This window comes from Pezoporus flaviventris, unplaced genomic scaffold (genome assembly GCF_033815535.1).
Source record: "Pezoporus flaviventris isolate CSIRO_AGI_PZ_B2104156 unplaced genomic scaffold, CSIRO_AGI_Pfla_v1 ptg000070l, whole genome shotgun sequence".
Taxonomy (NCBI): Eukaryota; Metazoa; Chordata; class Aves; order Psittaciformes; family Psittacidae; genus Pezoporus; species Pezoporus flaviventris.
Genome location: NW_026892618.1, coordinates 6,842,838 through 6,856,831, shown reverse-complemented (window position 1 = coordinate 6,856,831; position 13,994 = coordinate 6,842,838). Strand labels below are relative to the sequence as shown.

At 45.5% G+C, this 13,994-nt stretch overlaps 2 protein-coding genes across 4 annotated transcripts in view; both read left to right on the top strand.

Annotated features, from left to right (window-relative positions):
- NECAP1 (NECAP endocytosis associated 1) overlaps positions 1-13,994 on the top strand; it is a 149,470-nt gene that overhangs the window by 13,288 nt on the left and 122,188 nt on the right. The window lies entirely within an intron of this gene.
- Positions 4,081-13,100, top strand: CLEC4A (C-type lectin domain family 4 member A). 3 transcript variants are annotated; one of them, XM_061472250.1, is made up of 6 exons: positions 4,081-5,398; positions 8,488-8,601; positions 10,298-10,390; positions 11,282-11,433; positions 11,648-11,766; positions 12,477-13,100. In XM_061472250.1, exons 1-6 carry the CDS (start codon positions 5,332-5,334, stop codon positions 12,619-12,621), a joined length of 690 nt encoding a protein of 229 aa, XP_061328234.1. In that variant the 5' UTR covers positions 4,081-5,331; the 3' UTR covers positions 12,622-13,100. The 3 variants fall into 3 exon arrangements, with proteins under 3 accessions (XP_061328234.1, XP_061328233.1, XP_061328232.1); XM_061472249.1 differs by lacking the exon at positions 8,488-8,601; XM_061472248.1 differs by lacking the exon at positions 10,298-10,390 and having other exon boundaries at positions 8,488-8,611; positions 11,289-11,433.

Here is a 13,994-nt window from a genome sequence, read left to right as displayed (position 1 = left end):
CCTGCCCAACCTTCACCCGCTATATGCTTTGGACAAATGATCTAAGAAAGACCACACTGATGTCAGTGCCTAAAGAGTAAAAACAGGGGATACATACAAATTGTTCTGCTTTAATGCTTTGCCCTGTATCAAATGTTATCAGAATAGGAACTTGCTGACTAGGGTGTGGTTACTTTGCATTAAGTAAACTCTCAGTGCATTTCTCTCACATTATTTTTTGACATGTTCCACCTTTAAGCCAAGTAAGCTTTCAGGATGCCCAGCATCCTGGATAAAGGAGTGTACTGCCCTAAGCTGTGTTTGTGAAGAACCACCTTCCTTCAGTAACTGACCCCTTTTATCACCCCTGGTTCTTGTATTAAAAGAAACAGAAATGACTCAGTCCTCACTCAGCCTTTCCTTGATGGTTCTGTAGACCTCTGTCTCTTCCCATCTTCAGGGTAGAACTGTCCTATCTCTATTGTTCTTTATGCGACAGTCATGCTACACCATTTTTTCACCCTTGTCTTTCTCTGAGCCTTTTCTGGACCTGCTGTACACCTCTTCAGATGGTTTGAGTCATGAGGACATAACAATACAGTGCCATAACAATATTTTCTGGTTCATTCTTCATGCCTTTTTCATTGTGCCTGGTGTTTAATTTGCTGCTCATTCTTCCTCAGATCAGGTTTTCTCACACAACTGTTATAGTCTGAGTTATATTTTCTTTACATGTGCAATGGTAACCTCCGAACCCACTATTTTATGTGTGAAGTTAGTGCTGATTTTCCTAAAGTGCTTTGCTTCATTACCCACTTCCCTAAAGAGCATTGCTTACATACACAGGACTCTGCCCTTTTACCACTCTGCTGCTTGGTCTCATCTTTCTGCAGTTCTTTGCAACTGGCTCTTGAATAACTGCCCTGATCAATTTGGTTATTGATTAGTTTGATTGGTATTTAATTGATTTATATTGTATTTGATTGACAAAAATCATTAGCAGATTTTGTCATATCATTTCTCTTTGCCATATTGTTTAAGGAAATGTTAGTGTGTATCCTATTACAGACCTGGTAGAGCTCTGTAGGTGCTCTCCCTCCACTGTGGGAATTGACCATTAATTCCTACTCACCTTTTCTGTCTGCTTACCATGAAAAGATCTTTCTTCTTATCCCATGGCTGTTCACTTTCCTTAGAAGTGTTTGCTGAGGAACTCAACAGATAGCTAGATTATTCTCATGCATGATTATTGATCTCTTCAAAGAACTACAAGAGGTGGAATTTCCTTGCAAGTCTTATATTGGCTCTTCCCAAAGTACATCATACTTATACACATGTCTATTCATTTTATTCTTTTATTATAATTTCTAATAACTTGGCCACTACAGATGTCAAACCTTTAAATTCCTAAATCTCCCTAGACTTCTCTCCTCCCCACACTTTGATATATTCCTTGCCATCCTGTGATTTGCTGATTAAAAGGCAATTTAAGGCAAGAGGCCTCCCATTGCTATTAGCAACTGTTCCCCCCGAGTTTCTTGGGAACCCCTGGGACCATTTTATCCAGACCTACTAATTTCATATCTTTTATTTTGGATAGTTTTTTTTGTTTAGTCTCCCACAAAACAGGGGGTTTATGTAGGAATTTCTCCAGTTTCTTCCGCTGTCACAGATAAATACTTTAGCTTTGTTTTGATGTCCTTGTTCTCTCTGACTGCTTCTTTTGTACCCTGCTCTTCAGTTGTCCTCAAAGCTTGTGAAAAGGTTTCCGCTTTCATTAGCGATAGGAAAGGATTTATTACTAGTTCTGATGGCTTCTGCTAGTGTTTTTCCATCTCTTTTTTTTACCTTTGCTTTGTTGTGCTTTAACACTCACTGGAGGTTATGATCACTTCAGTGTTCCTCGTTTGGATGCAAGGTCAGCTTGTTGAAGAATGTATGCTGATAATCCCTTTGCCTTGACTTTTTAGCCACATCAGCTTCCTTTTGCCTTTTGTCAAATCTTCTAAAGAGGTACCAGGTATTGGCTTTGGGTTGCCCATGTGATGCCTCTGTATAACCGCCATGCCACTTGTGATGACTAAATTTGCTCAGCTGCCCCTTTCCATATTCTGGCTGGCTTATAACAAGTGTCTCATTTCCCTGCAGCTTCCGCCACAGCTGTGTTCAACTTCAAAAGGGGATTTTTTTAGGAACGTATGGGATCCCAGCTCTAGGATTCAAGCCCTCTTTTCTGCTTACGAGCTCAATTTTAACTCACCTGCTTCAGCTTGATTTTCGAAAGAAGGTGGGTGTAATGGTGCTGTCTCCTGCTGTTACATGGACCTCCTTACTAAATTGGGTGAAACTCACTGTGAGGTGAAAGGCTTGCACAGATACTACTTCACCCAGACTTCATCAACAGGTAGGGGAAAAAGAGTGCCAGTGCCTCTGCTGCTTTCTGTTTGGGTCAGCTAGCCAAATGGTACCCACACAGCTTGCAGAGCAGCCAACTAAAGGCAGCAGCTGGAGCGTGAGGAAGGGAAAACAGGACTGTTGTGTTGAGCAAATACACAAGTCCTAGGAAGGAGCTGGGGCTTGTAAGGTATGTGGGAATTCAGAGAGTGGGAGCTACCTGGTAGTGCTAAGTAGGGTTTAGATGAAAGATATTTGTGGGGAAATACATGTATTGTGGGAGGACAAGGGTGTTCTGCATGGGGTGGGCAGAACACAGGTGGAAGGGGAAAGGAGGACCTGAGGAACAGCAGGGGGAATGCAAGGAAATAAACTGCGAGGTTCTATTTATTTTTTATTTTTTTTTTAAGCAAGGTTTACTTTTTCTCCCCGTTTTCAGCCCCACAACTAACTGCCTGACTCCGTTCTCCATTTACATGCCATCAGTGTGTATGAAATTTAAAGCACAAATTTTACTCTTAGGAATATTACCTCACTGTTCTTGCACAAGGGCCCAGCATTTGTATCCCATGGAGGTATTACTCAGGGTCAAATTTTGACAGCAAGCAACAAGTCTGATGGCTGAGATGAAAGAATTGAGCTGTCTCCTGATGTCTGAGCATAATCGAGTGTGTTCTAATAAAATCAACAGCTAGATCCTGAATTTGCATTTGAAATGCCTCAGCTGTGTTTGGAGATGTTTCAGTGGCAAAAAGCTCATGAAGATACACTGTGACTCGTTCTCTATCTGCTGATTGTGTTTCCTGTATTTCTTCATGATGGAAAGCTTGAAACCCTGCAGGGAAGTAAGCCTTTTCCCCTGTTGTGGTTTGGTTGGCCAGAACAGGCAGGAAGCACACAGGAGATTGCTCTGACTGAAATCTCAGTTTGAAGCATAACTAGGTTTCAGCAAACACTTTGGGAAGCTTAATTCCTGTGAGAAGGCCAAGCCTGAAGACAAAAGAAAGTGCCGGAAGGATGCTGGAAAGAAAAGCAGGCAGCATGCATCTTCTCAAGGGAGCAGGCTTCTGTTCTGTAACTGTTCTGTAAAAATTACTGTCTTTGCACACAATACAAAAAGGAGAAGTGAAGCCAGCTCAGTGCACATGAGGCATGAGGAGGCCCCTTGCTAAAGAAATCCAGCTACATATGCCTTGTTCCATTCAGGGGCAGATTCTGCATAATGTGACAGACATGCATTACTTCCCTTCCTTGCCCCTTACCTTCTGCCGCATTGTTCTCCTCTATTGTCTGATGCGTATTCTTCCTTGTACTGTCCTATCTCATCTCCAGCTCAGCCCTGTGTACCCTCTGTGCTAGCTCCCTGGATGTCCTGCAAGCATCTCAAGTCCGGAAGGAAGAAATTTCATCTAGGCAAACTAACCAAGCAAAGCTTTCTCCCCCTTCCTTCTGGTTGTTTTGGAGATATTACCGTAGCTTTTCAATACTTAGAGGGGGCTTATAAGAAAGATAGAGATTTTTTACCCCCACCTGTAGTGACAGGCCAAGGGGCATAGGTTTTAAACTGAAAGAAGCTAGATTTAGATTACCTGTAAGGAATAAGTTCTTTATGATGAAGATGATGAGACACTGGCAGGGGTTGCCCAGAGAAGCTGTGGCTGCCCCATCCCTGGCAGTGTTCAAGGCCAGGTTGGACGGGGCTTGGAGCAATCTGGTCCAGTGGAAGGTGTCCCTGCCTGAGGCAGGGCATTGGAACTGAGTGAGCTTGAAGAACCCTTCTAACCAAAGCTGTTTTGTCATTCCTGAGGCCTATCTGCTGACTGAATCATTTTTCTCCAGGCTGTTCTGACTCACTGGCATTTTCTGTCAGACACCTTTCTGATTCAGCGTGCATCTCAGCAGCCATTTCCCTTAAATGTCTCCTTTAAACATCTGCCCCAGCTTGAAGTCAGACTAAGCAGTAGTCTGACATTTTCCTCAAGGTAATATCAGAGGCCTTTACCAGAAAGCAGAAAGGGGAGATAAAAGACAATGTTGGAGAAAAAAATATAAACTATCCCTTTTCAGCCTCAGAAATGGAGCCTGACTCCCTGAAGCAAACACTGCTCTGAATTTCCACAGGTTGTGGTAGAAAGGCGTCTGCGTGTGCTCTTCCCAACAACCTCTCAAACCAGCAACACCATTTTACTTCTTTTTTTCCTACTTTTGTTGTTCTTCTCCCCAGCTCTGGCCACATTCTTCTCTGTTTCTTCTTGAATATATCAAACTTCTGATTATTTCTATTCCTGTGTTTAAGGCTGAAATCCTCTAGTCTCACTTTTGAGGCAGTTCCTCTTTTGTGATTTGTTCTATTGCCAACTGGGGCTGACTTCCCCGGACGGGACATAGTATGCAATATTTGATGTAGCAAACACATCTTAACCGCAAATGATAAGTGAGGGCAGAATGCATTTTATACATGGATGTGCCACAGCTTAAACTGGGCTAAGATCTGGCATAGCTGCAAACCTAAGAGCAATGGTAGAATTACTAACAGACTAAGAAAGTCATGAAGATAAGGGGAGAGAGTTAAAAAAGGAAGGATGGAAAAAGAAAAACAAACTAAGAGATCTGAAAAAGGAAACCTATCAGCTGAGAATCTGACATGGGGAAGTAAGAATGTGACTTCCTTTTCAGTTGTTAGTTTCTCATTTTTCTTTTCTCTCTCAGAAGTTTCCATACTGTCAGATCTGATGTCCTGGGCTAAGAAACAAAGCGTTTTTGAATTCCCAGGAATTCTTAGGTTATCACCAGTACTTCCAGTGTTCAGCACAGCCTTCTTTGACAGACAGAAGGTGGAGGAGCAGATGGGAAAGGCTCAGTAACTTATTGGTGTCTCCCTCTGGAACCAGGCACCTAAAACACCCACGATTTATGTGGCAAAACTAAGGACAGGGCCAGTGATTGCGCTGTGATTAAATGGCATCAGAAATCACTTATGCTGAGGTGAAGTTCCACAATACATCACCAGCTGCAGTGATCAAAGGTAAGGATGGGTTATTCAGGGGAAGGGGGCTGAAAAACAGGGAACAGAGACTGATTTCTACGACTCTGCTTCATACCTGATCTTGACAAATGGTTGATAAAAATTAGTTGCTTACCACTACATGAGCAGGAGACTGGAGGAATTTTGTATGTTATGTAGTCTTGAATGAGAGAGTAATTTTTGGACAAATGCTGAGTACCAATAGAGACTGTGATTTATTGCAAACAATCTGATCTTCCACAAGTGTCGAGTGGCTCCTGGGGCAGCAGATGACAGTAAATAAGCCCAAGCCCTGGCTGCTACTGCTCTTTCCTCTGGGAGAGTAAGGCTACAGATTCCTTCCCATGAAAAGAGCAGTAGTAGAGAACCAACATGCCTTCTTATAGTAGAGCAGTCAGTTGTCCTCTGCAGCTTTGTGAGAGGTGGCACTGAATGCAGAAACTTCTATCATCCATTGTTCTTGGTTGAGAACTGAGTCCTTGGAGAAGAAAGAGAACCGAAGTTACAAGGAAAAATGGGCTTGAAGAAAACACCCTAAAATATAGAGAGAAAGAATTATCTAAGATCTGTGGAAAGATCCAGTTCTCTGATTTGATGTCTACCACTCCTGAAAAATAATTAATGCATTGAACAAACAAATTTTTATGGCTATTAAAAGTCTTGGCTGTAAAATGGTGCCTTTTCTGGGCTTTGTGCATATTTAAGTCATGTTCTGATCAGTATGTATTCTGTAATCATTATGCCGCACACAGGAACCCATAGAGATGTTCCATGTGTGGCTCATTTCTTCCACCCTTAGATACAAGACCCCACACAATAGCGGGTTCCAGAGGGGTTAAAGTATGTGTGTGTAAATGAATAAATAATTGTTTATTGCCACTAAGGATATTAGCGTGCCTATTTACCACTTTGTCTTAGTTTTATAATTCCAAACAGAGCAGGCATCAGCTCCAGGATATTTCCTGCCTGCTCTGAGGCATGAGTCATGGAAACAAAGAATGTACATACTCCTGACTGACTTGAAAGTTCACTGTTTTCAGTGCACCAAGATGAGCTGGTTCTGGTTACAGCTGGCATTTCCATCATGGTGAGCTGGGGATGGTGGAAGTTCTTAATTGAGCTATGACCTATTTCAAAGAACCTTATTGAGCCATGTTTCCTTGAGCTGCTGATGCTGCTCACGCTATAGATTTGGGTGTGTAGCTTTGAATTCAAAGAAACCACCAGCAGTACCACTGCATGCGGTGCTAATATCTCTCACACAGCTTCATGGTATGCTCATGAGAGCTATGATTGAAAACTGTTGAAAGACTGGGGGAGTCTTGCTGCTCTGTAGTCCTTCTGAGTGCTTATTCTGGCCATGCAGACTCCGTGTTGGTAATGGCCAAGCATACCTGGGTTTTCCCATTTTGTAGCCTCTTCCAGTTGGGCTCTAGATATACCGAAATTGTCAGTCATTGGAAGATAGAGAGGAGAAGGTAGCAGCTAATCAACATATAATCTGTGGCAGGATATGGCAGAGAGTACAGGGTGGAGTTTCACACCACAGTGCAGTTAGGGCTCCTGTATTTCCAACTGGGTTACATGTGCCTAGGAGATGTTGGAGTTACATGCTGAATAATCAGCATAAACTTATCAGGTTTGTTGTGCTGTGATCATGCTGGACACATTGCAAGCATGCAGACTAACTATAGGAAGCATTTTGCAAGGAGATTAGCCCACTGAGTATGCAAAGATCTACTGCACTTCAGTTGTGTTGGTGAGGTGCATACACACTGCAGTGTTCTCTCTGCCACCTGGGTGTGAGTGAGGGGTGCACAGAATGAACAGTCAATCTACAGACATGTAGCACATTGAAAAATCACTTGAACTGCTCAGATCTACTGTCTGAAGTAAGTGGCTGGACTCCAGATCATGACCAGGGTCCTTGTTTTCCCCACAGACAAAAGCTCTGACTAGAAAAATATGATTTGGCCAGGGAAATCTGGGTCTTGTAGGTTTCTGAATGTTTTCTGATGATGAAAGATGATGCTTTTTGCCCTGCTGTAGCAATCTTCCCCAAGCCTTTGGGAAGCAGTCAGAGGGCTTCCCCAAACAGCAAGTTTCTGGAAGTCTTGCTTATTAGGCGTGGGTGGCAGGCACACGTGGCCGCTGGTAGACTTAAGAGTTTCAAGCTGAACAATGAATGAGGTCTCTCTAAAGCTTATTGTTAATTGTTATTTACTCCTGTCCTGCACTGAGTGCTCTTGTTTCTTTATCTTCCTGCTTTTCCTGGCTTGTGTACCTGCCACAACCTAGACCAGTCTCCTAACAAGTATTTGCTTTTCCTTCCCTTTGACCTCCTGCCTGCTCCCAAAACCTCTTCAGTTCTAGCAGTATCCCTCTAGAGAAAAGTCAAGCCCTGGCAAGTCTGAATCTGAGCAGGATACTTTACTGAGGCTGCTGGACACAGCCCTCTGTTCTCCTCAGGCATACAGCCTATTTTTACTGCAGCAGACCAGTGAACCATGGGTCAGGAAGCAGGCATAGAAGGGGTGGGGGGGTGGTGGGGTGTTTCAGTTTTTTTAAGTCTTCCAGTGATTCCGTGGCATCAGAGCTTTGCACATTTCTCATCTCCTGTCCTCATTTGGCTTGCATCAACCTTCTACACAGGAAGTCCAAAAAGCTACGAAGGAACTGAAGCAGGCATAAAGTTTTCTGGGGAGAAGTAAGCATGAAATCTTCATGTGAACGTCTCAAGTATCATAGACAGAGCAATGCTGTATTCAGCAACTTTGGGTTTAGTCTAGAGAGACATGGTTTCAGACCAGATTTTGAGGCTTTGTGAAGACCTCTTCCCCAACACCAGCAGTTAACATCCCTAGCTCATTAGGTGGTCTGGGGCTGTGAACACTGTGAACTCCAGAAACCACAGAGGTCCCCTGCTCTGTCCCAGTCTGCCCCTCTCCCATGCTGTGTAACTTCCACATCAGAACTGAAATAGCATATTTTTGGAGTAGCTCCCCCTTGAGTTACACACCCTTGCCATATGGACTGACTGAGGCACAGTTGACTGTGGTGTTGTGTTTGGTGTGTTCCTTCACTTCTAGTACCTCCTGAAACAAAGAAGCAACAGCACCATCCCCAGAAATGTCCCCTGTGGCTCCCCTGGCTGATCTCACTGCTGCTCCTCCTGCTGTGCATTGCCCTTGTTGCTGTTCTTGGTGAGTATGTGTAAGCTGATTGTGGGAGAGAGGTCTAGGGGGAAGTGCTTGGAGAAAAGCAAAGAAATCAGAGTCCAGAGGGGAATATCTTCTAAGGGGGAGACAGCTTTTACTAGGGAACTGTTTTGTCATGAGAAAGGATGCAAGAACCAACATTTGGACTCAGAAAACGTGCATGTTGAATATTTGAAAGGTATGTTTAGGAGCAAAACCTTTCCTGACTACTTAAACATTGGGGATTTAAGGGTGCAGTTGCAACACGACACAAACCAGCCAAACCAGATATTTGGTTTGCAGGAGCGAGGACTACCACAGCATTATGCCATATGGTTCTGTTATACCCATCCTCTTAGAATGACAGAGTTAGGTGGGAAGCAGCTTCTGGAGGTCTCTAGACTAGTTAAAGCATGGCCATCTTCAGAATTTCAGAGGGTTTTGGGCTTTCTGTAAGGTCTCACTTTGCTTGTGTCTGCATATATCTCCTAAACCTTCCACTGTTTACCCTGAGGCCTCTTCAGTGTTCCCAGATCGAGGATCAATCATCATTTTTTCTATGATTGCACATCCCCATCTTGCAGAGCCTATTTGGAACTGTGGAACAATTCTCTACCTTCACACCACAAAGAAAGACCTTAATTGCATTGATGACAGGGGTGAGGAAGAAATGGAGATGGCAGCACAAGTGTACAGGCAGCTGAACCTGCACTTGAGCTCTCTAAAGGGCTTGCACACACTTCATGCCCTAATGGAAAAAATGGCTTTTCACAGTCCTGGCACCTCCAGGAGTCTTACAGTATACTGGAGTAATTCATGAAGTTACACTTGCACACAGAGTCTGTGGAGATTGCGACCACTGTTTCATTCCCATTTTCTATGAAAGATCATTCATGGCATGTTTGTACAAATGGTCAGTAAAGATGATGGATTCTGGAAGAGGCATGTTGTAAGGATAAATTGCTGCCCTTCCTTTTGCTGTCATTAGTTCCTGAGTCCTGGAAGTTAGTGTGATAGGCGTCAGCAGGCCACATCAACAACCCAAAGGACTTACCACCAACTCGAACATTCAGGGATATTGACTGGAAACTGATCAGGGTGTGATAAGTAATACATATGTCTATTATATAAATGCCTGTGGTTGGATGGAATCGATTCCACCCTGTTCATCATCTCAGTGTGATGTCCTTCCAGTGGTCCTTCTGCTCTCTGACATGGAAGATTGTCTCTTTCTGGCTGGGAAGGCAGCCATACCACTTGTTTGGGCCGGTTTTCTCAGAGCTGTGGACCAGGGATCCACCAACCCCACTCCTTCAGCTCCACAGCATCCCAGGGGGACCTGATGTCAGCTGCTCGGGGCTGGGACAGACTGTTGACAAACAGCTATGGGCCACCAGGTGCTGTTCAAGTGGGTCTCAGGCTTCTCTAGCTTTGTTGGCCAGGTCATCCCAGCTAGTCCTTGTCAGTGTGGTGGGGAGGAGTCCTTGTGGGCAGCTGTGGGATGCTGAGAGCAGAAATGCCTTTTCCCTTTGCTGAGAGGATGGCAGTTACCACTTGTGAAGTGGAAAGAGACAGCCCAGGGAGCGGTGATGCTGGGGCAGTGCTTGGTGGGGAAATGGAGAAACAACAGTGAAGCCCAGAAACGCTGTATGAGGAGGTGGGACGAAGGAGTAATCCTGCTGCCTTTCCTCTCCCTTTCCAGTCGCTCCCTTCTCCCATAGCAGTGATCAGACCCCAGCCTTTAAGCAGAAATTCAAGGAGTGGTCGTGTGATTCGGCAGCACCAGGAGGCAAAGGTCAGTAGCGCTGGCAGAGGAATAGTCAATGCTGGGGTCTGCTCTGACAGCAAGTGGCAGTGGGAGCAGACTTCACAGAGGCAGACTCCTGTGGAGAGAGGTGGGGAGAAAAAGGATTTCCTGCTAACAGCTTATGGAAAGTAGAGGGACATGTTAATGATGGCCTGGAGGACAGTGTGGCTGTGAACACTGCCACAACAAAAGGGACAGCGTATGGTGGCACAGGAAAGGTTAACAATGGAGCAATTATAAAAGTGCAGCTCTAGTCAGGGAAAGAAGCGATATCCCCTGTTCCCTGTGTCTAAAGGCCTAATGTAAAAGGAGAAGGCAAACCAGATCACTAAAAGTGACTTTGTCAAGCCTGGATTACTATGCATTTGTGTACACAAAGCTTACTGGTCACGCCTCAAAGCAATGGCAAGAAATATCTGTACTACCCTTGCTTTTTCAAGAACTTTCTATCAGGATAAGTGATTTAAGGAGAACATGAGCAGCCTTCCAGTACTTAAAAGTGGCCTACAAGAAATGTGGAGAGAACTTTTTACAAAGGACTGTAGTGTCAGAACAAGGGGGAATGGGTTTAAGTTGAAAAGGGAGATTTTAGATATTAAGAAGAAATTCTTCATTGTGAGGGTGGGGTGATGATGGAACAGGTTGCCCAGAGAAGTTGCCCTGGCAGTGTTCAAGGCCAGGTTGGATGGGGCTTGGAGCAACCTGGTCTAGTGGAAGGTGTCCCTGCCTGAGGCAGGGGGTTGCAACTGGATGAGCTTTAAGGTCCCTTCCAACCCAAACCAATCTGGGATTCTATGACTGTCACTGGAGAACAGAGATACTTGTAATTGCCATCTCTTTTGTTCTTAGCATTCACCTCTATGGTTTCTCCCCCCACAGAGAAGAGCTGGGCATGCTGCCCGAAGGGCTGGAAACGCTTTGAAGGAAGCTGCTACTACCTCTCAGGTGATATGATGTCCTGGTCTGATAGCGAGCAGAACTGCACTGGGATGGGCTCTCACCTGGTGGTGATCAACAGCGAAGCAGAGCAGGTATGTGCAGGGCTGAGAGGGGGGCACAGCAGCCAGAGCCGCAATGCCAGCAAGGGAGAGGACTCAGTCCCTCTTTGTCCTGCAAGGGAGGGAGAATGGATGTCCTCCGTGCACCAGCTCCCTTCTGCCACCAGCCCCACTTCACAGGGACTCCTGCCACCTCCCTCTGCTCAGTCCTGTATCTCATGCACATTGCACTCTCCCTCATTTCCAGGATTTCCTCTCTAAGGAGGTTAAAAAGCATCCAAGAAGAGACAATCACTACATTGGTCTGAGTGCACAGATGGGCCAGTGGCACTGGGTGGACCAGACTCCATTTAATGTGACAGCAGCGTGAGTATTCCCAGATGGGAGAGTGTTTGGTGTGGCTTCTGTAGTGGGAGAAAGTAGAAGAGATGTGAGGGTGTCTGTTCGTACATGAGAGTTGGTACATCTCCTGATGAGAGGTCCATGAGGAGCAAGAGAGGGCTGTGTAGGACATTAGGTCCACATGGCCCTATCAAAGCTGGTTATTGGCTATTAATTAACTATCTGTGATGTGGCTGTCAATGCTATAGGTACAAAAGAAGCTGCATCTTACTAGTAGGAAGAACCCTTCAGAGATGACTCGCCTTGCCTGACCTCCATAGTGCTCCCACCACGCCTATGCACATATATATACATAAGCATGCCAGTGCTCTGGTGCTGTGGAAATGATGGGGCACATGGAGAGATCAGCTGAGCTGTCCTTGCTGTGTCTTCTTCTGAAGGACAAACTTGCCAGGGAGGCAGAAACACGCCTCTGCTGGGTGTGAAGAAATGATGAACAGCTTCCCCTATCAGGACTGGCAGGGCCTGTTGTGTTTGCTGTAGGAAGAAGGCAAGTTTCCACATGAGACTGATGCCAGCGGGATAGCTGAGTGGGAGGAAGAGCACTGCTTCTGCCCATGAATCAGCACCTGGAATTTTTCTCTCTCCCCTCCAAGTCTTGCATCCCACTGTGGCCTTTTCCAGCGGCGCTCTACAGGGTATGCTGGGGAGTAACATGTCTGTCTCTATCTCAGGTTCTGGCGTGAAGGTGAACCAAGTAATCCAGATTATGAGAAGTGCGTTGTAATCCATCGGACTTCAAGAGCACTCAACAACTGGAATGATATCCAATGTAGCGATCATAATAGAATTTGTGAAGCTGCAGCAATAATTGTGTGATGGAGATACCCTGATCCTGAGTAAAACTGGGAGATGAGCAATGAGCTGGTAACAGGGCTGTGTTGGGAGGGGTGGGGAACTCTGGAGCCTTCATCTTCACTGTGTTGGGTGGGATGATGTGAGTGGAAGTGATATTACCCTGTGTCCAGCATCCCCAATGCATATAATAGCTCAGGGAATACATGAAGGCTCAGGGTCGTCAGAGCAGGTCCTGGGCTCTTATGTCCTCTTCTCTCTGGGTGGGTCCAGCAACCACTGGCTGAAAAGAGATTGAGTTCTCCAGGAAGAAGACACAGGAGTGTAAGACAGATGTTCAGAGCTGCAATTTCCTTTGTCTCCTTGGGCAGAGGCACCTGCTTTTTGTTGAGTCACACAGAGAATGACCTCCAGTTGCACTGGTTTTGCTGAACAATTATGGAATTCTTATGCAAGAGAAAATACAGTATCAGACCAATGAAAAAGGCTCTGCGCAGTGTGTATCTCTCTCTTTCCCTCACTAAGCTGCAGGTGTTTTGTGTAATCATAGAATCACAGGATGGTTTGGGTTGGAAGGGATCTTAAATCTCACCCAGTTCTAACCCCCTTCCACTAGACAGGTTGCTCCAAGCCCTGTCCAGCCTGGCCTTGAACACTGCCAGGGATGGGGCAGCCACAGCTTCTCTGGGCAACCCCTGCCAGTGCCTCACCACCCTCACGGGGAAGAATTTCTGCCTAACATCTGATCTAAATCCCGCCTTTTTCAGCATAAAGCCAATCCTCCTTGTCCTGTCCCCACATGCCCTGTAAAAAGTCCCCCTCCAGATTTCCTGTAGGCCCCTTTAGCTACTGGAAGGGTGCTACAGGGTCTTCATGGAGCCTTCTCTTCTCCAGGCAGAAGAACTCCAACTCTCTCAGCCCCTCTTTACAGGAGAGGTGCTCCAACCCTCTGACCGTCTTTGTGACCCTCCTCTAGATGTACTCCCATGGGAGGAGCAATCCACACTGCCTTCCCCAGCCACTTCCTTATAAGCACTATGGGGACCTTATCTCCTCCCACAGTATGTAGGGGTTTTGTTTGGGCAGGACCAGAATCAAAAGATGTTGCTGTGACAGGGTACAGCCTTATGCAACTACTGCAGCAGAAGTTGCACCCACCCAATGACAGTAAATCCCTCAGAGAGAACCTGGCTACACAGTTCCATTGCAAACAGCCAAAGCTGTGGAGGGGACTGGCTATAGAAAACCAGTTCTAGGGGTATTATGAGTATTGGGGTTGAACTTTAAGGTCCCTTCCAACCTAAACCATTATATGATTCTATGATTTGTTTCCATGGTGGAAAGCCTTGCTCCAGAAAGTAACAGGAGCTTGTGCCAGGAGTCTCACCAAGGTCAGG